The 25,969-nt window shown below is 56.8% G+C and overlaps 2 protein-coding genes across 4 annotated transcripts in view; both read left to right on the top strand.

Annotated features, from left to right (window-relative positions):
• The window catches only part of MEI1 (meiotic double-stranded break formation protein 1), a 53,424-nt gene extending 44,053 nt beyond the window's left edge, over nucleotides 1–9,371 (top strand). The window contains exons 22-30 of one of the 2 annotated variants that reach the window (XM_058673630.1): nucleotides 530–634; nucleotides 2,124–2,234; nucleotides 2,851–3,011; nucleotides 4,754–4,835; nucleotides 4,997–5,172; nucleotides 7,547–7,628; nucleotides 8,079–8,185; nucleotides 8,903–9,034; nucleotides 9,217–9,371. In XM_058673630.1, the coding sequence (XP_058529613.1) occupies nucleotides 530–634; nucleotides 2,124–2,234; nucleotides 2,851–3,011; nucleotides 4,754–4,835; nucleotides 4,997–5,172; nucleotides 7,547–7,628; nucleotides 8,079–8,185; nucleotides 8,903–9,034; nucleotides 9,217–9,348 (1,088 nt within the window). In that variant the 3' untranslated portion in view covers nucleotides 9,349–9,371. The remainder of the gene's footprint in view (nucleotides 1–529; nucleotides 635–2,123; nucleotides 2,235–2,850; nucleotides 3,012–4,753; nucleotides 4,836–4,996; nucleotides 5,173–7,546; nucleotides 7,629–8,078; nucleotides 8,186–8,902; nucleotides 9,035–9,216) is intronic. The other variant, XM_058673631.1, reaches the window with a different exon arrangement.
• A 1,572-nt stretch (nucleotides 9,372–10,943) lies between these two features.
• CCDC134 (coiled-coil domain containing 134) lies at nucleotides 10,944–21,965 on the top strand. 2 transcript variants are annotated; one of them, XM_058673620.1, is made up of 7 exons: nucleotides 10,944–11,018; nucleotides 11,927–12,045; nucleotides 12,770–12,891; nucleotides 12,971–13,055; nucleotides 14,806–14,987; nucleotides 15,145–15,216; nucleotides 21,440–21,965. In XM_058673620.1, the coding sequence occupies exons 2-7, from the start codon at nucleotides 11,943–11,945 to the stop codon at nucleotides 21,563–21,565; spliced, it is 690 nt and encodes a 229-aa protein (XP_058529603.1). In that variant the 5' UTR covers nucleotides 10,944–11,018; nucleotides 11,927–11,942; the 3' UTR covers nucleotides 21,566–21,965. The 2 variants fall into 2 exon arrangements, with proteins under 2 accessions (XP_058529603.1, XP_004589789.3); XM_004589732.3 differs by lacking the exon at nucleotides 10,944–11,018 and adding an exon at nucleotides 11,488–11,570.
• The last annotated feature ends 4,004 nt before the right edge of the window (nucleotides 21,966–25,969 follow it).

Raw genomic sequence — 25,969 nt, 5'->3', positions numbered from 1 at the left:
AGCAAAGATCTGGGGCTGAGAAAACCCAAGATCATGGTGCCAGCTGACGTGGTGTCTCATGAGGACCTGTCTCCCAGCTTATAGATGGCCACCTGGCTGTGTCCTCGTGGCAGAAGGGTGAGGAGGCAGCTCCCCAGGGTCTCTTCCATAAGGGCACCAACACCATTCACAAAGGTATCACCCTCATGACCCAGTCAACCACATCCCAATCCTGTCACACTGAGGGTTAGGATTTCAACACATGAGTTCTGAGGGGACGCAAACATTTACCTACTGCCTGGAAGACCCGGGAGATACCACTCAGCTTCTCTATGCCTCAGCTGCTTAACTAAATCCCCTGATTCACAATGTTCTTGATGGGATCAAGTGAAAGAATGAATTCTTAGTGCCAGCCTAGTGTTGGCATCCAGAGGCTCAGTTACCTCAGTCCCCAGTGGGGAAGTGAGAATTCAGGAATAGGGGTGGATTCCATAGGGAGCCAGCTGTTTCTCATTCCGGCTCCTTGCCCAGTACCCCATGTTCTTCACAGCCTCAGGGAACCTGCCGTTGCTACTGAGCCTCCTCTCCTTGGTGCAGCTGAGGAGCAAGGCAGAGCAAGAGCTGGACAGCATGGCCATGAAGCTACTTCACCAAGGTGCGTTGGCTGCTCGGGACAGTGCCCGAGGGCCCAGGGTGGGCATGCAATGGGGGTGCCTCAGTGCCAGTGTGCTTCTCATCCCTTTGTAGGAAGCTAGTAGGCTTGTCTGTTCCTGGGGGCCCCTTGCTAAGGAGCATGTCGGAACATTCTTAGCTTGTTTTATGGTCGTACTTGGGAGGTCGGGGTTGGATCTCAGCTCAGTCACTCACTGTATGACATGGGTGGTCACCCCACCTCACCTCACCTCGGTGGCCTTAAACTCCTCCTGAGTGAAACCAAGGTACTTTCCTTATTGAGCTAGGAGCACCCAGCCTGGTACACACGGAGAGCTACATGAAGTCCTCTCCGCACAGTGGAGCTTCAGCAGACGCAGCCCGGCCTCACCCCACAGTTGATCAAGCCTGTTGATCTACCTTCAGATCTTAGGCTTGCCTGCCTCCCCACCCCAAGCCTCCCTGAGACTGCATGGATGCAGTGTCTGCTTTTGGGCAATTATCACAGAAAGCTGTGCTGAGGGAAGGTTGAAAATTAGAAAAGGATTCATCTCAGGGTCTGGGTATTCACAGCATGGAGGCCAGTCCTCCTGGTGGGCAGGCCCAACCTCAGCATGGTGCCCATCAGGTCAAGCTGGGAGGGAGATCACAGGGATGCGTAGCAGACCTCAGCCTCCGTGTGACACAGATAAGCCATCTTTGAGAGTTCGTCTGAGGGCAGCATGTGGTGCGAACGCTAGGCAGTGGGTGGGGCTGCTCATCAGGCTGACACCAACCTGATCGGAAGTCAGGGTGTGATGTGGCATGCAAAACATGAATGGAGATTTAGGTTTTAGGTGTGGGGAGATCGGGCGGGAGTGGCAGTTCCCAGGAGGAGAGGGAATCGTTCTTTGGTGTCTGCCCTTCATGGTAGTAACTGCTCGGACTAGGGCTGGGGAGATGTAGCCGAGGCATCCAATCTTGCCCTGAGAGTCTAGGAAGGCCGCACAGGAAGGTGAACTTGAAAGCGAAATCCTGATTGCTGACATGGAGTTAACAGATGGAGGTGATGTGGGAAAGAGCATGGCAAGCACAAGGAACCATACTTCCACTGTGAGAGTTTTCCTAGGAGGGGATACCTCATTGCCGGAGGGAGTGAGGGCTGGATGGTGTCCAGGAGCAAGGACCTATTAAAGGGGGTAGATTGACTGAATGATCTATGCTAACATCCTTAACCTCCTCACTGGGCACAGTCCATCGTGGCTGGCCTGCAGCTGCTGACCTGTGGCCATGAGCTGCTTACCTGGCATTTACCCAGAGGGGAGACGGGTGAGCATGCCCTCAGCTATGTCCCACTGGCTGAAATGTCAGGGACACCGAGTTTGTACTAGCTCCCTGAGACTGACACCTGAAATGAGCCAGTCTCAGGCCATCACCTGTGGGAAGAATGCTGGTGTGTGCTGAAAGCCACGGGGTGAGGCGCCTAGCTACCTGGACATTCTCATCTCTTACAGTGAGCAAGCTGTGTGGGAAGTGCAGCCCCACAGACGTGGACATCCTCCAGCCCTCCTTCAACTTCCTGTATTGGAGCCTTCAGCAGACTACGCCCAGCAGTCAGAAAAGAGGTGTGGGACTCACGCTGGGACTGTGGAGAAGAATGCTGGCCAGTGTCTGTGGTCCTTGCTGCCCTCAATCTCCCCATCTTTAAAAAATATGTTTAAAGATGTATTTATGTGTCTGAAATGTAGAGAAAGAGCCTCCACTTACCGATTCATTCCCCAAGTGGCCACAATTTCTGAAAACGGACCAGGCTGAAGCAAGGAGCCTAGAACTCCATGTGGGTCTCCTGCATGGGTAGCAGTGGTCCCAGGACTTCACACATCTTCCACTGACTGCCCAGGCTCATTAGCTGGAAGCTGGATAGAAAGTGGGGCAGCCCAGACTCGAACTGATGATTGTATGGAATGCTGGCATTCCTGGCTGGTATCTTAATCTGCTGTGCCACAATTTTTCCATCTTAAAAATAACTAGGGAGGGGTGTGTGTGTGTGTGACTGGTGGTCCTGAGGTCCTCTCTGCTTCTAATAGCCTCTGGTTCTGGAATGCAGCTGGGACCCTCAGAGCCACAAGCCGATCCTTCGGTTTGCTTTTGTGTTGTACGAAGCCCCAGCCTCCACGCGAAGTGGAACACTCAACTGGGACTCCTGTGTCACGTGGCCTCTGCTCTGCCCGCCCCCTGCAGCGGCTGCCGTGTTCCTGAGCAGTACGGCCCTCATGGAGCTTCTGGAGAAGATGCTGGCCCTTACCTGGGAGGAGACGGACACGCCCATGACCACGCTGCTCTGCTCTGCCTGGCTGCTCACCGCCTCCTTCTCTGCCCAGCAGCACGAAGGCAGTTTGCAGGTTAATGGGTGACTCCCGTGGCTTTGGGGCATGAGGTGGCACTCAAAGGCGTGATGGAGGTCCTGGATGTGTGGTCCCAGCTCTGTGGCTTGTTGGCTTTGTGACCTTGATAAACTGTTTAACCCTCTCTGAGCTTTACCTTTCTTACTTAAGACAAAGCGAGAAAAAAATCCAGGGTCGTTGTAAGGTTAACTCAAAATGGCCTATTTAATGCCCACGGATCCCCTATGTGGGAGGCTGGCTTCTTGGCAGAGAGGAATAGAAAAAGGACACAGCAAGCACCCTACCCTTTAGGGAGCTTGCAGCCTCTAAGCAATGCCTTGAAAGCTAAGTGCAGTTGCACTCAGCAAAGACCGAAGACATTCAGACTGGGAGAGCAACTCAAGCAAAGGCTTGCGTGAGTGTAGGATGTGGTATACACATCTGGAGTGGTCAGAGGCTCCGGGAGTCTAGAATAGGTCAGACTGGTCAGGGAGCCAGGAGCCGGGAGCCAGCCTGGGACCCTGAAGTGCCACACGTGGTGTGCTGCTGTCATTGCTGTTTGGAGGAGCCAGGCCACGTTCCCAGAGCAGTCCCCATGCCCTCAGCCTCACTGCAGGCCCCTCCGTCACTATCACAGTGCCCTGTGTGACAAGTCTGGGGACTGCTGCCCAGCCAGGGGTCTGCCCAGGGTGGGTTGCTTTCCCTGCTTTTCTATGCAAGCCTGCCCACGCCTCTCCCAGAGGTGGGGTCCCCACTTCCACCCCGGGACTCTGCTCTGGCCCCTTAGCTCATACCTGCTCAGTTAACTTCCTGACACCCACTGCCCTAATTCAGGCCTGCTGATTGGCCTTGCCGCAGTCTCTTGAAGCTCTCCCAGCCTCCAGGCTCCTCCCTGCTTGCATGTTCCATTGCTGCAGCCACAGTCTCCCAGACTCCTGCCGCGGCCTCTTAGCCCAGCCCCCTGTGGCCTTCCTGCCTGCCATTCCCTCCACCCTTCGCTGTTGTCTGGCCAAGCATTTGCTCTTCTTTTAACTGTGTGCTTTCACATCCCCATACCTTTGTTTGCTTGTTTTATTACGAGCAGACTTTATTTGGGGACAGTTCCAGCTTTCTAGAAAAAGCTAACCAGGAGTACAGTTCACATATCATCCTGCACTCAGATTCGGATGTCTTCTACATGTTAGTTCTGTTTGAATGCCTTGTCCTCACCAGCCAGCGTGGGCCTTGGGGGCCCTTGCTAGAGCCAGGTGGAGTGGACGGGTTCTTGCCTTGAGCATACCTCTGGGCGAGCAGAGCAGACCTGCAGCTGTGAGCCTGCCACCTCAGTTAGCACGCCATCCGGACAATGCTTGACACAATGTGAAGGCACATTTTCTGCCCACTGTTCTCTGCTCAAGTTCTAGTGGGAGCCAAGGCAAGTGGTGTGATCCCCAGTGAAGGAAGCTAAGGCAGGTGTAGTGTTGCATTGGAGGTCCTCTAGCTGACACGCTACGCGCAGAGTCTGAACCACAGAGGAGCCTGCCAAAGGCTCCCAGAGGGAGGCCACTGAGGATGTGAGACCAGGAAAAGAATTCTCTAGGAATGCGCTTGGTTCTCCTCCCCACAATCTGGACTGCCCAGGCTTGGGGGACTCTGTGGGCCTCTTTTGTGCCCTGGGACCAGCAGGTATGTGGTGGGAAACTGTAGAAAAGATTGCTAGGGCCAGCCATTTTTTGCCCAAGTTCCCAGAAATGGATAATTAGCCCTTTACCCCCTGGCAGGTTCACCAGACGTTATCTGTGGAACTGGACCAAGTCCTGAAGGCCCTCAGCTTTCCAAAGAAAACAGCTGCACTGCTCTCAGGTACGGCCCACACCCCTAAATTCTGAGATAGGGCCACCCAGGCCAGTTCAAGGCCACCCCATAATGATCTCATCGGCATGGTCTTCCCCCTCCCGTGACACGGCGGGGTGGGAGGTGGGCAGGGGACCAGGAACAAGGTGTAAGGAGTCTCCTCCCCTCAGCTGCCATCTTATGCTTCCTGCGCACGGCCCTGCAGCAAAGCTTCTCCTCCGCCCTGGTGGTCCTGGTGCCCTCAGAGACCCGGCCGCCACCCACCCCTGGGGATGCTGTCCTGGCTCCTCTGGGAACATCCCAAGTGCTGTCCTTGCTCATTGGGCTGCAGAACCTCCTGGTGAAGGTAAGGTCCTTGCAGAGTGGGTCCTGGCCATGGGACCTGCTTCTCCAGGACAGTGGCAGGAAAGGGTGGCTGCCTGTTAGGGCCCATATTCCCACCAGGGTCTGCAGAATGGCTGCGTCTTTTAAAGCTACAATGACAGAAGTGAAACTCAGGCTGGCTCCTGGGAGGTCCCGCGGTCAGTCCTGGCTTCAGGCACAGGTGGCCCAGACGCTCAGATGATGTCATCAGAGCCTTGCTTTCCTCTTGCTGCAGGTCTCACTCTTAGCCCCTTCAGCAGGAAAAAAGTCTTTCCGTAGTTTCAGGAACTGGGTGTGTTGGCCTATTGTGAGTCATACCCAAAACACCAAGGCCAAAGCCTGGGGTGCTCTGGTGGACGGGGCCTGGGTCATCGCCTTCTCATTTAGGTGGAGGAATATAGTCATTCTTCTTTTAAGATGTATCAATTTAGTTCAAAAGATAGGGTGACAGAGAGACAGAGATCCATCTGCTTGTCCACTCCTCTGATGGCTGAGAGGGTGAGCCAGGGTAAAGCCTGAGGACTCCCACATGAGTAGCAGGGCCCAAGCATTTGGGCTGTCTTCCACAGCTTTCCCAGGCAGGGAGCTGGCTTGGAAGCAGAGCAACACAACTGCGACTCAGAGTGTCAGCGCTGCCGGCAGCGGCTTCACCTGACAACCCCCATGTGGTCAGATTGTCACAGCACATGGATTAAACCCAAGAGAGGGGTGTTGTCAGGAGCACGCGCCTGGAGTGGTTGAGCCAGTGCTAGGCTGGAAGCTGCTGGATCTTTTTGTTTTTTTAAGGTTTGTTTATTTATTTATTTATTCTGGAAAGGCAGATTTACAGAGAGAAGGAAAGACAAAAAGATTTTCTGTCTACTGGTTCACTCCCCAAGTGGCTGCAACAGCTGGGGGCTGAGCCGATCCAAAGATAGGAGCCCAGAGCCTCTTCAGTGCTCCCTTGTGGGTGCAGGGTGACAAGACTTTGGACCGTCCTTGACTGCTTTCCTAGGCTACAAGCAGGGAGCTTGGATGGGAAGTGGAGCAGCTGGGACATGAACCAGCATCCATATGGGATTCTGGTGGATGTAAGGTGAGGACTTTAGCCACTGGGCTACTGCGCCGGGCCCAGCAAATCACTTCTTAACTAGTCAGCACTAAGCAACATGGCCCTCTAAGAACAGCTTCTATGTCTCCAGGAATGAGGTCCACTACAGAAAAGAGTGGAAATGCGGATGCAACAGGTACTGGGGGCATCATGTTGGATCACAGGGGGTCCAGGATAAAAAGGGCTGTGGGCTCTAGAGCGATCCCACGTCATTTGGTGTGAGGGGGAGCCAGGGACCACCTGCCCTGTGCTTAACTCTCCTCTGGAGAGCTCCACAATAGAAAAGAAGTGGGCCCGTCTGGCTCCGCTGGGCCCAGAGACAGAGGCAGACAGGTGGCACTGTAGGATGGCAGCAGGTGTCCCTTCCCCTCCACCCCCCCATGGCCAGCGTTGTCTGATGGTGGAGGGGGCCACTCTGGCAGGAAGGGAGAGGAGTGTCTTGAGGCTGGGTGCTTGTAAGTAGAAATCAGGTGTGCCCCCCCCCAGCTCCTTTAAGAACTCCTGCTGGAGGGCAAGGTATGGGTCTGGGTGGCCTGTGCTGTGCCTCCTAACCCCGGGATTCCATCAGGGGAGGGAGTGCTCAGTGCTCAGGAGACAGAGGCCCAAGATTACTCTGTAGGATGGCAGGCCCAAGGCACCAAAGAGGAGACTGGGCATTGAATTGAAAGCAGCAATGGCAGGGCAGGCATCTGGAGTTCCTGGGTTCTAGTCCCAGCTCTGCTTCTGGTCCAGCTTCATGCTAACATACACCCTGGGAGGCAGCTGCTGATGGCCCAAGGCTGGTCCCTGCTTCCTACGCAGCAGACCCACCTGCACATCTGGCTTCTCTTGATTTCAGCCTGGCCTAGCCCTAGTGATTGCAGGCCTGTGGGGAGTGAGCCAGCCCATGGAGGATCTCTGCCTTCCTATGCCTCCCAAGTAAAGAATTGTAGTATTTTAATGATGATCTCATTTTGAAAGAAATGTGGACAGAGTTTGCACATTTCACTTTTCGACTCCCTCTCGTCCGTGGAATGTCTTGTGTCATACAGGTCTGCTACAGGACCACAGAGCTTGTAAGGTGACTTAAGGCTACAAATGGGGAGTGGCTAGGAAGAGCAGAACAAGAAAGTTCCTCTCTGGGGCAACCCGGGGACTGGTTCCTTTGGGTGGGGGGCACAGGCAGCCCTGCGGGTGGAATGGGAATCAGCATCGTACTGGCAGCAATGCCAAGAAGCATGCATGGCTAGAAGAAAACGCTGTGGACATGTTTGTGTCTGTCTTGCAGAAGGACCCTGTATTGTCCCAGGCCTGTGTTGGCTGTCTGGAGTCCTTGCTTAACTACCTACATGCCCGGAGCCCAGACATCGGTAGGAAACCCCCTGTACCCCTTTCTTCCATGCTTTCATGGGGGACAGTGAAGGGAGCCAGCCCTGCCACCCTCCCATCCCAGGCTGCCACCCGCCATTCTGTGATTCATACTCATTTTGTTTAATTCTCTGAATAATATCGCAAGGACATTGAGGTCCAGAGAGGTCATAGGGTGTGCCCAGTTGAGGTTGTGATGCCCTCACATGGCACAAGCCTTTGCATGTCTGTCTGCTGCAACCCCAGGGTGTACGGTCTCACCACACCAGGCAACAGACTGGACAGGAGCCCTGGGGAGAGGGAAGTTTCCTGAGGTCAGCCTGCCCCACTGAGCTCAGCCTGCAGCTGAGCAGCCCCTTCTAGAGGTCACAGGGAAGGCCCTCTTTGGCAGTGTCCCAGAGTCTTTGGAAAAGCAGCACTAATGCTCCTGGGGTGACTGGTGTCTCCTGCAGCCCTGCACGTGGCCTCCCAGCCCTGGCATCGATTTTTGCTGGTTACCCTCCTGGATTCTGGAGAGAATGCCTTCCTGCAGCCTGAGGTCTTGAAGCTCATGACCCTGGTAAGAGCAGAGGGAAGGGTCTAGTACCCTGAGGATTGTCACGAGCCGGGGGGTGCAGGAGGGGCCGGGGACTCTCAGGGGAGGCAGGGAGGCTAGGTGCGCCGTTCCCCTGCAAGAGGCTTTGTCTGAGATGTCTGCAGCCGTGGGTTCCCTAGCAGCCTTTCTATTGCATATCTCATGTACCTGCGAGGCCTGCTAGGTATGGGGTGTAGATGTTCTGCCTCGGGGGACCTCTCGGTCTAGAGAAAGAGTTAGACGAGTAAGCCAAGGACTAACTGGCTGAGGAGGGGCCCAGCAGGGGAGATGCTCACCAAATGCCTGTTGACTGAACAACAAAGCTGTGAGTCTGTGCACAACGTGGATCAGCACGTGCATTGGTGGTTGGCGTGGGAGCAGACAAGATGAATCGCTGCTCAGCAGTGAGTTTGCATCTTAGCCGAGGTATGAAGGATGTCGCAGGTGGAGAGAAGATGCCTCACCACTGTGCCAGGGTAGCTGCAGACGGCTCGTTCTGGCTTGGCCCTGAGAGTGCCACATGAGCCTAGAGGGGAGGAAGCCCAGACCCAAGGCGTGAGTAGCGCCAGCTGTGCCCAGTCAGCCACTCCCGTGTCACAGCCACACCCTGCCCCCGGCTCTGAGGCAGGTGCCGAGGGCTTCAGAATGACCACAGGGCATGTCTGTGAATGAAGTGGTTCGGTGCTTCTTTCTCGGGGCCAGTTTGTGCGGTACCAGAGCAGCAGTGTCCTGTCTTGCGAGGAGGTGGGTCTCGTTCTGCAAGGCGCGGCTGTGGCTGACCCGTCCACCCTGTCCAGCAGCACGCTCCAGGCCCTGCGTGGTTTCTTCTTGCAGGTGGGTGGGAAGACAACACCAGGTGACCACCATGAGGCTAGACCTTCAGGATCATCTTACTTGTGGAGGATGGGTGTTCTGACTGGTGGGAGGTCAGGAGTGTGGGGTTGGGGGAGGTTAGCAGGGTCTGTATGGAGTGGGCACTGAGAGGCCTGCCTCCCCTGCCTCTCTTCTGCTTCCAGGTCCAGAGCATGGGCCTCCTGACTGACCACAGCACAGCCAAGACTCTGCAGGCCCTTCTGGAGGGCCTTTGTCCTGCTGCCTCCTCTGCCCAGCCACCTCCACCGGACATGCTGTATCCTTTCTTACATTGAGCAGGGTCCCCAGGCCATGGGAGGCTGTCTTCCAGGCAGAGGGGTGCAGTTTCTTAGCCCCGTCCCCTAAAGCAAGTAGGGTCTGCAGGGATCAGGCATGGCACTTGTTGGGTGTTTAATCCTCCCAGCAGCGAGGCGTGTGAAGGTAGTTGCTGCACCTGCTTCCTGCGGTTGGCACGAGGCTTTGGGGAGTTACGGTGTGTAAAGCTGAGGGCAGCACCTGGCTTAATGGGACAGCCATGTCAGCGACTGCTGTGAGGACTCCTGTTGCCCTTCCAGGAAGGGCCACAGAGAGAGAAAGGATCCTGAGGCAGTGAGACCATCAAACTGGACCTCAGATTTGCCCATCTAAAGTCAGGAAAGACTGTCCTGGTCCAAATGGGGACCCCTCTCAGCCCGGGCCTGCCGGTGCTGGGTGGTCAGAGAAAGCCTGGGGGGCTCTGGCAGGGTTACAGGCTATGTCCAGGGTTGTCCGAGCGGTGTAGTGGTGCTCCCGCTTGGAGGGGGATTCAGGGGAAGGAGGGTGTTTTCTCCCACTTCTGCCAGCTGCCTCCCCAGCCCTCGTCCTTCTCCGTCCTGTGTGACAGGTCCCTGTTTGTCTCACATCTCAGAATCCATCCCAGCGTCCCCCTGAGCACCCCTGTTCTCGTCTGGCCGTCCCTGCCCGTGTGATCCCCGTGGGTCCTCCACTCTCTGCCATTTCCTCTCATCTGCCGCTGACAGCTGCCTGGGGGGGTGGCCGTGTCGCTGCCCCACATCAGAGACTGAGCCGGGGACGTGGGGTGGAGCGGACACTGAGAGAACTCAGACTTGAAAGAAGAGTAAAGGCAAACCAACCAGCCATCGGCCTGGACCCATCTGTTGCACCTCTGATGTGGAATCGCAATAAAATTATAGACCCACACGTGGCCTCAGGGGCACACTGGACTTCAGGCTCATCCTGCCTCCTGCGGTGGGCCTCAGCTGGTGGGGAGAGGGGACGGCTGTGTCCTGGGAGCAGCATATGGCAGGGTCCTGAGGACGAGGGTCAGGCCCACCCATGAGGTGGAGAAATGCCCCAGGAGGGCGCACCTCAGCCCTCCTGGGGTCCCTATTCCCAGACCCCAGACCCCTCACAGCTTGGCTGAGCGGCTGAGCTCTGCATATGGGGACCCCACATGGAAGTGGTACCAGCAACCAACCGGGAACCCTCTTTCCCAGGAACTTGGGGTGGGGTGGCCCAACCCTGCACTTGCAGGCACCACTAGTTTCTTCTATAAAGAAAATCTTAAAAAGTGTGTGTCACCCACCACCTGCTCCGTTGATCCTGAGAGCTGAAATCTCGCTCAGCACACGATCCCAAAAAAGTCTCGCGCGAGCACGTGGCAGGTCGGCGCCCCGAGCTGGCTGAGGGCGCGGACTCCACCTGCCGGCTGCACCCCTCGCCGAGGCCACGCCCCGGGCCCCCGCGGGACCGAGGACCGGGACGAGGACCGGACGGCTCGCAGCGCGGGGCGGAGCCGGAAGTGAGGTCCGCAGAGCGGGGCGGTCGCGGCCCGTGCTCGTTGGCCCGGGCGGGCGCGGAGGCGGTCCCCGAGGCGCACCGAGTTGGTGTCTGTGCTGTTGGCTGGGGCGACCCTGGAGCTGAGTGCCCGCCCGCCTGCCCATCCTGGCCCTTCCCGCCGGATCTGGTAGGTGCTGGCGGCGGGGGCGCCTGCGGAGGGGAGTGCGGGAACCGAGGGCCCCAGAGCCGGCGGCATCGTGCCACATTCTCTCGGAGTCCCGCATCTGCGGGCGGGTAGTTCCCTGTGCGACCCCTGCGATCTCTTGCCCACCGCACCCCGGCATCTCCCTGGGACAGCTGTCACCTGAGGGTAGCCTCTGTTGTTTGACAAAGTGGAGGGAGCAGGGGCAGCGGAGTTCGGGTAGAACAGACTCCTGAGCGCAGTCCTGTGAGTGGCCGGCAGAGCCCCGCCACTGTTGGCTTCCACCGGAGTGGAACTGGGCAGCTGAAGCCGAGGGTGGGGCTGCACCTGAAACTCCCTTCCGTCACTGTGCGTTCCAGGAAGCAGAGATCACTGTTCTCCCCTCCACAGCCAGCCCTCGCACCCTGGGGCCGCGCCGCCTCCATTCTCACCCCTCACCCTGTTTCTGACAACAACAAAACTCAGGCCCCAGAAGTACCACTTCCCTCTGGCTGCCTGGTCCTCAGCTGGCTGTTTCCTGGGAGGAGGAATTGAAGGGTAATGCCCTTCCCACCTTCCCCAGGGGAACAATGTCTCACCTGGCCCCTTGCAGGCCCGTTTCACAGGCAGGGACCAGAGAGGTCAAGCAGCCTGCCGAGAGCCCCTCCCCCCCGCTCAGGCAGGGCAGGACTCTCACCCAGGGCTCCTGATGCTGACCTGTGTTGAGCACATTTACTGTCCTGCCTCCCTGCCTCCCGCATCGCTTGGGCCTGTATGGTGCTCCTGCTGGTCACAGGCCCTGGCCAGAGGCTGGAATTCAGGATTTCCAGTCACTGGCTTCTCCCATCTGGAGGCTGTGCCCTGTCAGTACTGACCTCTGCTTCTTTCTTGCTGGCTTTGGGTTTCCCCTCTAGCTCCAGGGCCTTGGCTATGGACCCTCCTCGCTGCTCCCTCACCTGCCTTGTTCTGCTGCTGTCTGTGGTGAGAGCCACAGGCCCTGGGGGGACCTCCCGGGACCCAGGCCTGGAGATCTGTATCCTTTGGGCTGGAAAACCTGCTTTCTGAGCTGAGTCTGAGGGGGTCTGCAAGATAGGATTTCACTACCCCCACATTGCTTGGGGGACTCCAGAGGTGAACAAGGAGTCTGACGAGCCCTTGAGCAAGCCCGTTCTCTTCTCAGCCGCCAGTTTCCCCGTTCCTGAGAGCTTCAGGAAGAGTGACGAATGTGCATGGTACCTTGTAGGTGAGGCCTTGGGCACTAATTCAGGAATTCTGAATTTGTGCCTTGAGCCTCAGAGACTTGGCTGTGCTGGGGGATACAAAGAAGCATCAGGATGGTCCCTCGCTTTGAGGCATCCCCAGGCCTTGGCGGGGTGGGTATTAAAATCCACAATCATAGTACCCTGTGATCAGGGGCACAGGACAGGTCATGGAGAAATGTAGGTCCTGAGAGAAGGGAGACCCCTGGAGAGGATGGGGCACCCCACCACACAGAGTCCGCGAGAGCCAGGAGGTAGGGGTTCTGGGCCCTAGAGATGGGGGTTGGGCAGAGGGAGGGGAAGGCAGGAGCCAGGGCATGGGTGGATGGGGTTGGGTTTCTGGGATGCAGTGTTGTGTGAACTTGGTAAGTAATGTGCTGTGGGACTTACACACTTAGCTTGTTTTATCCCTGGGCTTCCATGGCCCTTGCCTGCTGGTCAGGAGCCCTGGTCCAGGCAGGGCCATCAGCCCCAGCCCCTTAACCTAATGCTGCCCAGACAAGAAGATGTTTGAGGTGAAGCGGCGGGAGCAGCTGTTGGCCCTGAAGAACCTGGCACAGCTGGACGATGTCCACCAGCAGTACAAGATCCTGGACATCATGCTCAAGGGGCTCTTTAAGGTGTGTGGTGTGGTAGGGGGGCAGCTCCCAGGGTGGTCTGTGAAGGACCAGGTCACTCAGCCCAGGGGGGTACCCGCAGGTGCTGGAGGACTCGCGGGCCCTGCTCATTGCTGCCGGAGTTCTCCCCGAAGGGCCCTTCCCCCAGGACGAGAAGCTGAAGGACGGTAAGCTCTTCCCTCCGGACCACCCTGGCTTCTCCCTGCCTTCTCTACTAGCCGCTCAGCTGTCTTCCCAAGAGGCCCTACAGGCAGCTGTGTTCTCTGTGACTCTTCAGGCATTTCTCAGCTTCAAAGCCAATTCTGGTGCCCCTGCCTGCCCACGATTTCTCCAGGGCTTGGGCCAGGGCCAGATGGTTAGCACCTTGCTGGTAGTAGGAGAGGCGGGAGTTATTCTTATTTATTTGTCTTACTTTTTATTAATTTTTAGAAGATTGATTTATTTTATTGGAAAGGCGGAGTGATAGGGAAAGAGAGAAAGAGATCTTTTACTTCCTGGTTCGCTCCCCAAGTGGTTACAACAGCACCATCCCCTGCCTGTGGCACCTCAGGAAACCTTCTCTAGGCTGCCCTGTAGCTGCGGGGAAGCTGCCGCTTCTGTTTGCCAGGTGAAGGGATGGGGCATTTTCCCCAGCTCCTCCCTCTGAACTGAGTTCATCTGGAGTTCTCTGGGGTTCAGAGTCGTTCTGAAGCCTGGGGTATCCCCGTCCCTCAGGCCTCAGCCCCATGGTGGCCTGCTTGTCTCCGTGGGCAGCCTGGCTAGTGCTGGGGCAGGCTGCAAGGCCCTGTCGACGGGACTGGCTCCAGGCATTGGTGTGTGGTTGTCCTCTTTGCCCACGTGGCTCTGTGAGTTTGCCACCATGTTGACACACTAACTCAACTCATTTGACCCTGACCTGTTGAGCACCAGAGGAAGGACATTAGTCAGAAAGTTGATGAAATTCAAATAAGGTGTTGATTGCTTGATAATACTGTACTGCTGCTTCCTGGTTTAGATAGTACAATGGTTACATAAGATAATATTAGAAAAGGTTGAGTAAAGGAGTTTTATTTTATGTAACCCTGAACTTATTTGGGGGAAAAGACAAAGCATGTAAAATAAGATAAAATTGAGCCGATGTTGTAGCACTGTGGGTTAAGCCTCTGCCTGTGAGGTCAGCTTCCCTTATAGGCACCAGTTTGGGTCCCAGCTGTTCCATTTCCAGTCCAGCTCCCTGCTAATGTGCCTGGGAAGGCAGCAGAGGAAGGACCAAGTGCTTGAACCTCTGCCACTCATGTGGGAGACTCAGATGGAGTTCTAGGCTTTGGTCTAGTCCAGTCTCAGACGTTGTGGCCATTTGGGGAATGAAATAGGAGATGGATGCTCTCTTTCTCTCTCCTGCCTTTCTCTCTGTCATTCTGCCTTTCAAATCAAAAAATAATCCTTTTAAAACACTTAAAACTAAGGTAAAATGTAGAAAATATTGGATAAAATCAGAGAACCCTGACCAGTTTCCTGGCCATGCCAGCAGACCCGGTCCTTCAGCAGACCCGGTCCTTCTTAGATACTGTAGTTATGTTAACACCAGGACTGACTCAACATCGGGGATACATTTCATGAGATGTGTTAGCCTCGGGGTGCAGTGTCACACCCACCTCTCTGGTCTCCAAAAGCAAGCGAGTCGTGAGCAGTCTGGGCTTGCAGGTCAATTTGCCACTCACTGGCTGAGGAGCCTGTTTCCAGGCTGCACCATGAATGGCGCTGAGGGGCTGACGAGCGGGTGGACATAGGCCCCCAGTGGTCTTGCAATCAGCAGCCTGTGGTCTGAGGCCACGCTTCCTGTCTCTGCTCGCCCCTGTTCTCTGGAGGATGCCTGGGGCCGGCCCGGTGGGCAGTTGGCAGGTGTGTGGCCCTGCTCCTCATGGAGTCCTCCCTCAGCTTTCTCCCACGTGGTGGAGAACACGGCTTTCTTCGGGGATGTGGTGCTGCGCTTCCCGAAGATCGTGCACCACTACTTCGACCCCAACTCCAACTGGAACCTGCTCATCCGCTGGGGCATCAGCTTCTGCAACCAGACGGGCGTCTTTGACCAGGGGCCCCACTCACCCATCCTGAGGCTGGTAAGGAGCCCACTGGCTGGTGGTTCGCCTGCACTTGGGCCCAGCTACTGGCCCACATCTGCCCAAGCAGGCAGCACCGGGTCCCAGGCTGGAGGGACTGACCGTCCGTGTGTGTCAGGCCAGAGGCAGAGGCTAACCGACTGTCCTTTACCTGCAGATGGCCCAGGAGCTGGGGATCAGTGAGAAAGACTCCGACTTCCAGAACCCGTTTAAAGTCGACCGCTCAGAGGTGAGCTACAGACAGTGGCTAAGGCTGGATGTGCAGGCGGGAGATATGGAGTGAGGACACTGACTTTGGAGCCAGACCTGTGGCTCTGGGGCCAGACACTGTCCCTCACTGTCCCTCACCATCCCTTGCCATCGCTCACTGTCCCTCACTGCTGAAGCCTTTGGACAAGTCACTGCTGCCAGAGTGACTTACAAACGTAATAGCCAGACTTGACCTAGTCGTGTCGGTTCCCCTTGTTGCCCAGGTTCCTTGGAAGTGAGGCAGAGGAGCCTGGGTGGGTGCTGGGCACGAGGTTGGTTTGCGTCATAGCCGAGGACCACTGAGCTTGGGAAATTTGCCATTTATGTGCAGAGTGGAAGCAGTCCTACTCTATAGGGACACATTACTTCATCCTTTAAGATTGCTCTCCTCAGACGCAATCCTGAGAAATGGTCCAGGTAGAGTGGGCAGGACTGGATATTCTTGGTGTTTGCAGCAAAAAATTCAGGGATGCTGGGGCCCCACACCTGTCATTTCGCAAAATACTCCAGCATGCTATGGGGTAAGACCAGATCCATTCAGCCTGTCTCATCCAGGGAAGGCTGCTCTAACCTTCCTGGAAATAGCAGGGCGGGGTCGGCCTGCAGAATTAGCCTCAACTGTCCTCCAGAGCTCCAGGTGTTGTGCGGAAGTCCCCAGGGGCATCACTGGGCAACCAGGGTGTAGACCCATCTCTTGTTCATCACTGTTCACCCAAGTTGAGATCGACCTGCTCATCTTTGACGTTATTGCCATTTATTACATGGGGCAATAGATGGACCCCAAAGCGGCCTACCCTCTGCCCCGCCGCCGTCAAGGGGTATTGTGGGCCCAGTCTGTCCCACGTGTGACACTGGGTTAATTTACCATGTGGTAGTGGTGGACTGAAGCCACAAAGAGCATTTACTGTTCCCTAAACTCTTCAGTGTCAGGATCGTTGCTACAGAAGCTGTGCACCCCGTCCTGGCTCCCTCACGTCCCCCTCACCTAGACCTTTCTGTTGGGAAGGGTCTGGTGTGAGTGGAACACGAGCACTTAGAGCACTTACAGAGACTCAGCAGATTTCGGATCATGGCCCACATGGGCTGCTGCAGGACACTCAGCCAGCGGTCCCTAAGCACTCAGCTAAGGGACACTAACCCTGGTGCTCTCAGGCCATTCCATTCCCCCCAGAGATGGAGGCAGACCAACTAGAAGTGGAGTCCTCCCTTTGCTGGCCTGTGGCGGTGTTGCCGCATTCCAGCCCAGCGATGCGTGTGGTGGCGAAGACGGAGATGTGCACGCTGTGGTTTGACCAGCAGTGTGCTTTCTGTCTGTTCTTCAGAGCGTAGGCCTGCTGTGGGCATCTAGATGAAAGATCTGTACCGTCTAGTATGTGGCCACAGTCTGTTTCCACAGTCAGGTTCAGAGCAGAGTGGGCGCTTGCGTCTGTCGTCTTTGCGGTGGCAGACCAGGGACACAGTACTCGGACAGCGTACCTGCTTGTTGGGCATGCCCACCGGTCATTGTGCAGTTGGTGTTGCAGCGTCAGGGCCAAGGGTCCAGCCTTTGTGGCTATCTGGGGAGTGAACCGCACATGGAAGATCTCTATTTCTGTAACACTATCTTCCAAATAGAAGTAAATTAAAAAAAAAAAAAAGGACTTATCTGAAAGGCAAAATTACATTTATTGGTTTACTCCCAAATGACCTCAAGAGACAGCACTGGGCCAGGCTGAAGCCAGGAGCCAGCAGCTTCAGCCAGGTCTTCTCCAAGGGGGCGGGGGCCCACGCACTTGGACGATTTTCACTATTTTCCTGCACACATTCTCAGGGGGCCGAGAAGCATCTAGAACTCCCAACTAGTGCCCATTTGGGATGCTAACAGCTTAAAGTGCTGTACCATAGTGCCCCCGACACTGTTCAGTGTCCAGTGTGGACCTGCTTCGAGCAGCACCCCCAGCTTTGTCAGCCCCTTCGTCCCTGCCCTTTAGGCTGGTCAGTGAGTGTCCCATGAGTCCTGTCCCTCATCTCGTGCACATTCACAGGAGCTCACTTGCCTCAGGCTGGCCTTGGTCCTCCTCCCAGATACTCACAGTCGTAGCCCAGTGTGGGGAGAGAAGCCTGGTGAGCGCGGGACCCCTGATGGGCCAGACACAGCCTCGGACATCCAGGAATTGCTGAGTGGACCAGTGGTGGGAGGGCCTTCTAGCCACAGCGTGTGTGGAAGCTCAGAGGCACAGCGTGCCTGCTCATTTGTTCCATGTGAGTGAGCATTGCATCCGTCTGCTGGCGAGGCAGAACGGCCTTTCCAGGGAGTAACCTCTCAGGGAAGCAGGCGTTCAGTAAAAAATACCTAGCATTGTAGGTGGTGACAGGAACTATGGAGAAAAAACAGGAGAGGCCAAGGAGAGCTGGGCATAATGTGGGGGTGCAGTCTTACTGGCAGGATCTGGAAGAACTTTCTAGGCTGAAACGGAGTAGGTGCAAGGGTGGGGAGTCACAGGGAATTGAGGCAGAGGTGGGGGTGTGAGGAGTTGAGGTCAGGGTTGTAGCAAGAGCCCAAGACCAGGTTCTTCACCGGGGGCTGTGACATTTACGCCAAGGGCCAGGATATTGATATGCTGTTCTGGAAGAGTCGCCCCAACTGCTCTGTGTAGCACAGCCTGGGGCGGAAGCAGATACAGGTGTGGCTGCTGCACTTAGCCATTTAAAAGGTGAGGATGGGCTGAGCCAGGAGTTGGGACAGTGGAGCTGGTGAGGAAGGCCAGGTTCCAGGTCTCTTGGGAAGCAAAGCCAATAGGATGTGCTGAGGAGGCAAGTGTGTGGGAGGAGGGAGGTTGAACGTGCGGCTGGCCTGAGGTCAGGAAGCCTGCAGAGGGAGTGGAGAGCGCCTGCTGGACAGCACATTTCAAGGAGGCCATTGGGTATGCCAGATGGGAGCTGGAGCGTCCTGCAGGCCCAGGAGGTACCAGCCTAGGGGGCAGTAGGGGACAGGGGACTGGGATTGTGCTGCCGTTAGAGGCTGGAGAGTGAGGAGGAACCAGCTCAGACCCCAGAAGGAGCAGTCGGCTTGATGGGGGCAGAGTGACGGTGCTTGCTGGAGGGCCTGTGTGTGAGAGAGACACAGACACACAGACGGCTCCAAACCAGCACTCCCAGGACTGAGCAGCGACTGCTGAAGGTAGCCCCTGGGAGAGGAGGTCTTGAAAGAACCAGTTAGATTCAGAGAATGAGTATGGGTTCTGCTCTCAGGAAGCACAGAGCAATGGGACAGCAGCAGGCGGGAGCAGGTAGTGGGAGACCTTTGGGTTTATGTGCCGATGGGACCAACCCTTAGGAGAGTGCAGCCTTAGGTGGAGGTGAGGAGGGCTGGAATCGGGTGCTGGGGGAGGGTCGGCCCCGGCTGGAGGAACACACCCTTAGCCTAGGCACAGTGAAGGCATAGAAGTAATTGTGGGGGGAGCTTGTGGAGGGATTCCCTCCCCGCTGCTTCCAGTCTGCCTGCAGGACAGGACAGAGGGTGTAGCATGAGAATGAGGAGGGTGTGCTGGAGGCTTGGGGAAAAGGTGGGTGTAGGAGAGCAGGAGCCCTGGATCACGCCCTCCTGCTGGGGTTCACACTGGGAAGTTGAGATGGGACCTGCCTGGCCGTCCACTGAAGGGCTGCTGGAGTGAGCAGGAGGCTGGGTGTGTGCTGACTGCAGGTCCGGTGACGTATGTGCGGCAGGGGAAGACAGGCATCGAGGTTGGATAGAGCATTGGTTTTTACCACAGTGGAGCCCAGCTCCATAATCTGTGACAGGGAAGTGAGGCTGGGAATGGGCCAAGGGACAGTGACATGGTGGTAGAAACAGGGCAGTGGGTTCTGGTGGGATCAGAGAAATGAAGGGTTAAGGCGTCAGGGAAGATAGGAGGCAGTGACCAGAGTGGAGCTCTTGGGGTCATCGCGCAGTTAGCAGCTGAATAGAGGGCCTCCGTTGCCAGTAGCGGAGAGTCTGGGAGGTCCAGCCGAGCAATGTGGAGGATGGAGACGGGGCTGTGTCCCAGAACCAGGTGTGTCTCCACAGAGAAGGCCGGAGGGGTGAGCTTGGGGCAGAGGGGCGACACACTGGTTACAAGGCCAAGTGCTTGAGACTGCAGCCAGCGAGTGATGACCAGGACTCCCCCACAGGCGGTCGGGCCCTGCAGCGGGCAGCCCGGCTGGATGTGAAGGCTGCACAGGTGTGGCTCGGCAGAGAAGGGAGCCAGTGGGCAGGACCGCTTCTGTCCTGAGCCAGCTAGGTTGGGGCTGGAGAGGCTGGGATCTCTGGACCCATGGGTCCCCTGTGGCCTGAGGGGGTCTCCCAACTTCCCTTATGAAGTAGGTGAGGATAAACTGGGACAGGAGCAGAGTGTTGTGGGGGAGCTCTGAGAGGTGAGCCGGGCAGAGGAATCCCTGGAGGATTCGTGCCAGCTGGACCCTCTGCTTGCTGTGGATACTCGAGTGCTTCGGACAGTGATTTCCCTGGCTGCCTGGGCAGTGACCGGCTCCAGCTGACCTGGTAGGTGTCTCATGCCACAAGGTGGAGCCCTTACTCTGATTTTAATGTCCTCCTTGATCAAACATTTGCCAGATTTGTCCTAAAAACAAACCAAAACGGGTGTATCTTGTAACATAGCTCCCTGAGTTGTGGGTGTTGCTGCGTTTCCTATTCTGGCATGCCATTCGTTGGTTTAGAAAACATGCACTGGGCATGGCTGAGCCCCACAGTGGTGAGCCGCCCCCAGCACCCCCTTCCTTTTCTGGAATGCAGGGGGCAGCAGGCACGAGGAGGGGGCGAGCCCAAGGAAGACGTACCCAGAAGGAATCTGCTTAGAGTCCAAGGGAGACTGCCACAGAAGAGGTGGGAGGAGGTGCTGTGACAGGGCATCAGGGCAGGTACCAAGGGCGCTGACTACCAAGCCGAAACTAACGTGGCAAGGGGGGCAGGCCTGGGAAGAGCACTCTAGGCCTAGGCCCCAGCCAGTGCATGGGGAAGGCCAGGGGACCCAGGAGTGCCTCTGGAAGGCAGGGAAGTCAAGGTGGACAGGTTGGGCCGGCAGGTGGACAGGTTGGGCCGGCAGGCTCACTGCGTGGCAACGTGGTGGCCGGAGTGTGCTGTGGCCGGGCCTGCCTTGGCAAAGGTTCAGCTGCAGCAAGAAGCCTAGCTATGGGGTGGGAAGGCCAGGGGAGGTGAGGAGGTTCCGGGAGTCACCCGGAAGTAGAGGTGGCGACAGAGTTAGAGGTGGTGGAAATGGAGCCGTGATGGCTGGAGTGACTGGGTCTCTGCCACCCACGTGGAAGGCCTGGCTTCAGCTCCAGCAGGTACAAGGGTACAAGCATTTGGGGAATGAATTAGATAGGAGTTATCTATCTCTTTGTGTCTATTTCTCTTTGTCTCTCTGCCTCTCAGATAAATGACTTTTTAAAAAATTAAAAACAGGTCTTCCACTCAGCATGGAAGAGGTGACAGGATGCTTTAGCCCAGTTCGCCTGGATTGGTGTATGAAGCACGTTGTTCATCATGACTTTGGGGAGCTGGGGTGACACCGGGTGTGGCGTTTAGGACAGCCCAGTGGAGGTGTCTGAGATGTAGCTTGATGCGGCATGAGGCCTGGACGCGGCCTGGCGAGTGGGGGGCAGGCCTGCAGAGAGCATGCCGGATCTTGGCCACAGGGAATCCAGGAGTCCCCTCGGGAGGCAGGGAGTGTGAGGCGGACCAGAGAGGCGAGCAGATGCCTAGACATTAGGAGAGCCATTCTGGAGACTATGGAGGGAGACGAGCTGGTGGCTGAGGTGCCAGGGCATCCTCAGCCATGTGCCCATCTTTTCTTCCTGCACCACCTGGAGGACCCCAGAGGTTGCAACCGATTCGCAGCAGCCGTCCTGTGCAGTCTATGCCACTCTGACCCTCCCCTCTCCACCACTGCCCCCAGGAGTCTGTTTCTCAGCTGCCCCATGTGGGCAGGTTCACACTGCAGCCGGCTATCCCCTCACTGGTTTTCCCCACAAACTCCTGCGTAGGTCTCAAGCCCCGGGCGGTTGTTCTCTCCAAGCACGTTTACCTGTCTCCGTGCCTGGGCTTCCAAAGGCAGGGCCTGGGTCCTGTCCACCTTCCCACCCCACGCCTGGCCAGTGGCAGCCTAGCCCAGCATTGAGTCTTTGTGCCGACTGACTAAATCAGACACTCTTGTTTTTCCGTATAGTTCATCTCCAGCACTGACCCCTTCCAGAAGGCCCTGCGAGAAGAAGAGAAACGCCGGAAGAAGGAGGAGAAGCGGAAAGAAATTCGAAAAGGCCCGAGGATTTCACGGTCCCAGTCTGAGTTATAGCCCCACAGCAGCTCAGGGCTTGAGGAGACCAGGTGGGAGGCAGCTGTGTGGCCGCAGTCATGTAGCTGCACCGACCCTGGGGCTGAGCGCTGGCCCCTTCCGGACGGGGAGGCCGCGTTCACTCAGCGCCCCAGTGTGAGCCTCGGCTGGAGATTTGACTGGGCCTCACGGGACTGCGTTTCCTGCTTGAGGCCTCCCCAGAGGGAAGCCCAAAGGCCTTCAGAGGACACTGCAGTGGGCAGGACCCTGTGGAGAGTCCTGGCTGCCCCCTGTTGTGGGGAAGCAGTAGAGCCACGCTTCCCAGCCACAAGTGGAGCTCCCACGCCTGCCACCAGTCCCCGTTCCTGGGCCACAACATGGGTCCCTGTCCCTCCACAGACCCAATTAAAGCCAACAGACTCTTTGAACCAGTGGAGGTTCATAAGGGGACAGTGAGGGGACCAGCAGCCTTCAGAGGTGTTGAGGCTTCTTGGAGGATGGTCCTGCCTCACCAGAAATCCCGTGCCCTAACACGTTGGGCTGGGCCCAAGCCTGCTGTTCCTCCTCGGGATCAGTGTTGGGAAGCAGGCTGCAGGTGTTCTGGCTATGGAGTTAGCCCAAGAGGACCTTGGGGACGGTCACTGGGTGTCTGCCATGTTGGCAGCAGGTGCAGGGAGGAGTCAATGTGTCCTTTTTGGCCACACTGGAAGATCCCTAACCTGTAGGGGGCAGGGCTGCAGTGACCTGTGGCCATGGCCTGGGAGGCTGTAGGAGCTAGGACCTGAGTGTGTGGCCTGATTGAGTTGGAGCTGGGTGGCAGCAAACCTTCCAACCTGCCTCTCCCAAGTGGAGGGGGTGGGGCTTCCCTGGGAATTCTGGGTCTGTCTCTTTGACCTTGCCAAGTCAGGGGCTGCCTCTTAAAGGGATACAACCCATGACTCCCTGCACTGGTCCTGGGCTCCTACCCCTGACCTAGGTGAGACTTGGATCTCCGCCCAGCAGACTTGCTGGCTGAGCCAGGTGTGCCTCTGCCCTTCCCTGTGTGTGGTTTCACTGGCAGTGTGAGTTTGTTGCTGCCTGGACCCCTGATCCAGTGCTCACCTGCTCTGAGGCTGGCCTTGCTACTAACAGAGCCACAGGGGGAGATGAAGCCTTGGGGAGGCCTCCTAGGAGGGCCTGGGACATTCTGTACCCCTATCAACCACTCAGGGAAAAATAAGGGGACAGGAAGAACTGGAGACAGGGACCAGGTCAGAGGAAGGCTGGAGAACTTTCCCCATCACCAGCAGGTCACCCTCCCTGGGCAGAGCAAGGGGATCCATCCCCAGCCCTGTCCTGGGCCGTGTGACCCCAGTCCTATTCCTGTGAGGGTGAACATGTGTGTGTGCACTCGAGGGCTGGACCAGGAGACAGGATCAAATCCACCGTGGGCTGCCGAACCTGTCCTGGTGCCAGCAAGTGAGCTGAGGGCCTGGCAGGCGCAAGGCCCTTCCTGCCTGTCTTCTCTGTAGTAAGTGGCTCAGCTGCCAGCTCAGCAAGGAGTATGTAGCTTCCCCCTGAACTGCGGGGATGAGCTTTTCAAGAACCAGGCCTAGTTAGTGGCAGACAAGGGGGTTAAAAGATGCCCCAGGACTGTAGAGGTCATTGAGCTGCAAGGGAAGAGCTAGCCTGGGACTCTCAGGACGCCACCATCATCAGAACCAGCACCCCCTCACTTAGATCCCGGGGCTCCGTCTCAGAATGCCCAGTGGGAAGAGGGGTGTTGGAAGGATGAGAACCTGTGTCAGAGGACTTTGGATTCAGGAGGCTGACAGCTAGAGCTATAGTGACTGCTCAGCGACAGGTACCCGTGTGGTACTGCTTTGTCGATCCCCTAGGTGTGCCCAGCACCCGATGTCTGCAGAGCCCTGGAGGGGCCCCTCTGAGCTCTCCCACTGCCACCCCCAGCCTCTCCATCCTGGGGAGGGTGCAGGGCTTCCCCAGTGACACCTTCAGAGCAGGATGGTTCAGTTGTAGCAGCAGTGATGTTGCTAGTGTGGTCTGGATGTTGCTTGTCTGCTGGGCTTTGGGGCCCCTGGCCTGGCGTCCTTCAAGGTGAGATTTCTAACCCCAGTGGGGCCACCCCTGGTAATGTGGGCCAGATCGCTCTTTATCGTGCGTGTCAGGTAGGCCGTCTTGGTATCGTAGGATATTTAGCAGCATGCTGGCCTCTACCCTCTAGATGCCAGTAGCACCAAAAGTGTTTCCAGACATTGCCACCCATCCTTGGGGACCACATCCTCCCTGATCCACAGCCCTTCTCCGTCTCCCAGCCTTCTCTGCGCAGATCTTCTTCCTTCTCCTACCACTTTCAATGAGCTGGTTGGTTGGTTGGTTAGTTTGTTGGCTGGTCAGTTTCTCCCTGTTCTTTTCTTCCTGGGCAGGGGTGGCCTCGATGACCCCAAGCTCCTGGCCCCTGCCCTGTCCCTGCCTGATCACCTCGTTGTGTCCATTTCAGTTTCTCCGAAGCCAGGCTGCCTTCTCACCTCACTAACCATCCGTGTCCAACTGCAAAGCTTCCTGGAGGAAGTGGCAGCTGAGCTGAGGAATGACGTGTTGTGTGGGGACGGGGGAAGCCAAAGAGGGGGATGGGGGAGCAAGCAGAGGGGAGGGGTCTCTGTACAGGGTCCACAGGATAAGGAACCGGATCCTGAGGGGTGACTAATCCAAGGCCACTCCTCCCCACCTCTGTGCGCCCAGCCAGAGCAAGTGGCCACCCCAAAGAGGTGTGCAGTTAGGTGGGACCCAGGGCCAGAGGGGTGAGGTGTAGACCCCGTGCAGCAGAGGTTTCAGTACCATCAAGGGCCACCCGCTCAGGTAGCATGGCCCCTGGGCACGTCCAGCCCCAGGGGCCATGCTACCTGAGCGGGTGGTCCTTGACACGGGAGCGGCTGCCAAGTGGGAAGAGGAGCCCAGCCTCCCGGCCCACTACACACTACAGCCCTCCACAGGAGTTCCCCAAGCTCTGGGGTGGAGGCCCTGGACCTTAGGGAATTGCATGGAGGTTGTTGCAGCCTGCCAGGCCAGCAGACCCCAGAGCCCTGAGAGTGCCGTTTCTGTACTCAGTTCTAATGTAGACAATACGGAAATGCCAAGAAGCAAGGAAAATTCACCCCAGATCCCACCGCGCGCACAGCCAGCTGTGGGGCCCTTGTGTTCTGTCAGTACTACCTTGTATGGACATTCAGTGTGTACCAGCAGTTGTGCCAGGTGCTGGCTCGCCAGCTTCTCCCGACTCCAGGTCCCTGTGTTATCTGTTCCCTGGGCCATCCCAGAGGTCATTCTAGTCAGACGCGTCCCTTGTTTCACCACATCCACTACTTCTCCTTGTTCATTTGCAGCCCCATCTGTTTGTTTGCTTTGTTTTGTGTGTGTGTGTTTCATCTCTTAAAAAAAAGGCGGGGGGATTATTTATTTGAGAGGCAGAGTTATAGAGAGGTCATCACCTGCTGGTTCATTCCCCCACGTGGCCATGATAACAGCCGGAACTGTGCCAGACTGAAGCAGGGAGCTTCGTCCAGGTCTCCCACGTGGGTAGCAGGGACCCAAACACGTGGGCCGCTATTTCACTGCTTTCCCGATTCAGTAGCAGGGAGCTGCACCAGAAGAAGTGGAGCCAGTGGGACTGGAACCAGTGCCCATGTGGGATACTGCTGTAACAGGCCATGGCATAGGCCACCGTGCCGCCCCTAATGTCACGTTTCCTCCCTCACTGGACTGGACGCTCTGAGACCACAGTTCATTTTCCTAGCACAGTGATGTTCAGTAAATATTGTCAGTATGTGAGTGAGTTCACTTAAACTTCATAGCTATGAAGGACATTATTGTCCCCCTTTTAGAACAGCTCCTTAACCAGGTGATCCTCATCTCTGTTCCCACCCAGTCTGTACTCTCATCTGGATCACTGAACTCGCCAGAAACCCACCTGTCCTGTTCACCAGGAAACCGTGAAAGACTTTTCAATAAAAATGCATTGATGCGTGTTGGTGTTTTTGTTGTTAACTGGCGAGATCTTCCATCCCCTGGTTCACTCCCCGGACACGGGTGTGGGCTCAAGCCCGGATTCAGGAACTCAATCCGAGCCTCCCACGTGAAAGCAGGAACCCGGGACTGGTACCAGGCACTCCGCTGGGCATCTTCACCAGTCAGGCCTCCTGGGCGTCGCTTGCAATCACGGCATGGCATGGCATCCCTTTTCTGTTTTTCGTTAGATAGGATCCTGCGGTGGACATCTCTGGACACACTAGGTTTTAGTGCTGCTTGGTGCACTGGTACTTTTTACCCTTGGGAGGTGCTTGTGGGCGTGGGAAGCCGATGGGTGGGCTGTACGTCAGCCCTCCAGACCCTTTCCCGGGGTGCTGGAGCGTTGTTGAAGGGCTGCAGGGC

Source organism: Ochotona princeps, chromosome 15 (assembly GCF_030435755.1).
Source record: "Ochotona princeps isolate mOchPri1 chromosome 15, mOchPri1.hap1, whole genome shotgun sequence".
NCBI classification, from domain to species: domain Eukaryota; kingdom Metazoa; phylum Chordata; class Mammalia; order Lagomorpha; family Ochotonidae; genus Ochotona; species Ochotona princeps.
The sequence above is the reverse complement of the archived record's forward strand: the minus strand, read 5'-3'. Positions and strand labels throughout refer to the sequence as shown.

Excerpts from the sequence above, each read along its gene's own strand:
- CCDC134 (XM_058673620.1), top strand. The coding sequence starts at position 11,943 with ATGGACCCTCCTCGCTGCTCCCTCACCTGCCTTGTTCTGCTGCTGTCT. Across the intron at positions 13,056-14,805 it reads GGACGAGAAGCTGAAGGACG|CTTTCTCCCACGTGGTGGAG; the intron begins GTAAGCTCTTCC and ends GTCCTCCCTCAG. Across the intron at positions 14,988-15,144 it reads ACTCACCCATCCTGAGGCTG|ATGGCCCAGGAGCTGGGGAT; the intron begins GTAAGGAGCCCA and ends CTTTACCTGCAG.